This window comes from Leptonychotes weddellii, chromosome 5, assembly GCF_054177405.1.
Source record: "Leptonychotes weddellii isolate Sample4059 chromosome 5, ASM5417740v2, whole genome shotgun sequence".
In the NCBI taxonomy this organism is placed as follows: Eukaryota; Metazoa; Chordata; class Mammalia; order Carnivora; family Phocidae; genus Leptonychotes; species Leptonychotes weddellii.
In genome coordinates this window covers 75,189,625-75,191,779 of record NC_138373.1, presented here as the reverse complement: position 1 = coordinate 75,191,779, position 2,155 = coordinate 75,189,625, and the positions used below count along the sequence as shown (strand labels likewise).

At 36.2% G+C, this 2,155-nt stretch overlaps 1 protein-coding gene across 1 annotated transcript in view; it reads left to right on the top strand.

Moving 5' to 3' along the window:
* The first annotated feature begins 667 nt into the window (after positions 1-667).
* TAS2R9 (taste 2 receptor member 9) overlaps positions 668-2,155 on the top strand; it is a 5,071-nt gene continuing 3,583 nt past the window's right edge. Inside the window, exon 1 of the mRNA XM_081818935.1 lies at positions 668-750. Within this exon, the coding sequence (XP_081675061.1) occupies positions 668-750 (83 nt within the window). The remainder of the gene's footprint in view (positions 751-2,155) is intronic.

Below are 2,155 nucleotides of genomic sequence, written 5' to 3'. Positions count from 1 at the left end.
AAATTGAACAGGTGGGTATAATAAGATATGGCAAAGAGAAAAGCTAAATAGAAAAAAAAAATATTCCAAGACCAACTGAAAATCACTATCATTAACACTGAGTCATTCACAAACGTCAGGAGACCAATATGGATCTGTGATATAAACTGTCATTCGGGGATATTAATGTCATACTAATGTGCTTTTACTTAAAACTATTTAAGTCCTCTAGATAACCACCTGGTTTCTGGAGTAATACAGATTTAGCCATTTAATTCATGTTTTGATAATCTTTTGCAATAAACTGTATTTGAGAGTATTTTTGCTACTGATGTAACTGCAGAAATCAAATAGTCTAGAATTCGCTGAAGCTGTTAAAATCCTTTCATATCAGCCAGCTACTACTGGTGGAAATTTTATTATAATAGCATAGTGTACAACCTGATGGATGTGGAGCTATCATATCTGGAATGCATATCAAAATAATCCACAGGGAGTGGGATGAGTAAGGGTATAGTGGCCATACATTGGTAACTGCTGAAGTAGGTGATGGGTATGTGGGACTTATTGTATCGTCCTCTCTGCCTTTGTTTATGCTTGAAATTTTTCATAATAAAAAGTTAAATAGAAAATGAAGAGAAATGCTCTTTGTTTAGATCTTAGTCTTTTGCTGGCATAAAATGTAGATATGAAAGAGGGAAAATATGATAAGAGGCCAATAAAGCAATTAACTTCTTGGAAATACTTGTTTTACAAGTTATGCCTGGAAAGGTAAAAGTATGAAAAAGTGTTTTGATTGCTTTTACCATATCTATATATTCACCATGCACAGTCCTACCTAATAGTTGACCCTTAAGGAGGAGTCCTCCAGTAAAAATCAGAACAATGTTGCTAATATAGAGAAGACCACTATATTGTACACAAAAATGCAGACTTTGCCATTTTCTCATGTCATCCTCCCAAGAGAAGGGCATTATAGAAAAATGGTAAGATTTCTTTTTTTAAAAAAGATTTTATTTATTTATTTGACAGAGAGAGAGCACAAGCAGTGGGAATGGCAGGCAGAGGGAGAAGCAGGCTCCCCATGGAGCAGGGAGCCAGATGTGGGGCTCAATCCCAGGACCCTGGGATCATGACTTGAGCCGAAGGCAGATGCTTAACCAACTGAGCCACCCAGGTGCCCCCAAATGGTAAGATTTCTGATTAATTTCAGATGGTGCTATGAATATCAGAGTCAAGAAGACAGCACTTGGTAGAAATCTTCATTTTATGTTGAAGATTTTATTCTCCAGGAAGCGCCTGCATGTCTCTTGAGAACTAAGAGCTTCCCACACAAAGGGAAACAAAGGGCTGGCTGTATAAAGCCTAGTCTTTAATATAGATTTTGAGAATGAAAAAGAGAGAGGGAAGAGAAGAAGAGACTCTATTTATTAAAATATACCAGGATCAAGTTGTTAACAGGTAGTCTTCTAAATATACTGTTAATGTGTATAAGGGAGACATTATATTTAATGGTCTGTTGACATATACTCCTTTTAAAAAAAATTTCAACTTATATTTTATTTTTTTAAGTAAGCTCCATGCCTAGTGTGGTGCTTGAACTCATGATCCTGAGATCAAGGGTCACATGCTCTACTGACTGAGAGCCAGGTACCCTGTCATACACTCTTAATAAACAAGTAGAAGAACACTTCTTTTGCCTGATAAAGAATAGTTACTTGAAATCAATGATTTATTTATTCATTTTTTATATGAATAAATATACATTTATATATAAAATAGATGCATGATTCATATTTTATTCAATGGACATATTCTATAATGCAGATTCATATTTTATTCAATGGATTATTACTTATTACTATCATGATTTATTTTAATGCCTACACTGATTTAGATTTGTCAAGTAAAAACCACTTCAGGTTGACTCTTGTGTCCTTTCGACGTGTCCCCATAGGGCTTTTAGTGTTTCCTTACATTCTTTTTTTTTTTTTTAAGATTTTATTTATTTATTTGAGACAGAGAGAATGAGAGACAGAGAGCATGAGAGGGAGGAGGGTCAGAGGGAGAAGCAGACTCCCTGCCGAGCAGGGAGCCCGATGCGGGACTCGATCCCGGGACTCCAGGATCATGACCTGAGCCGAAGGCAGTCGCTTAACCAACTGAGCCACCCAGG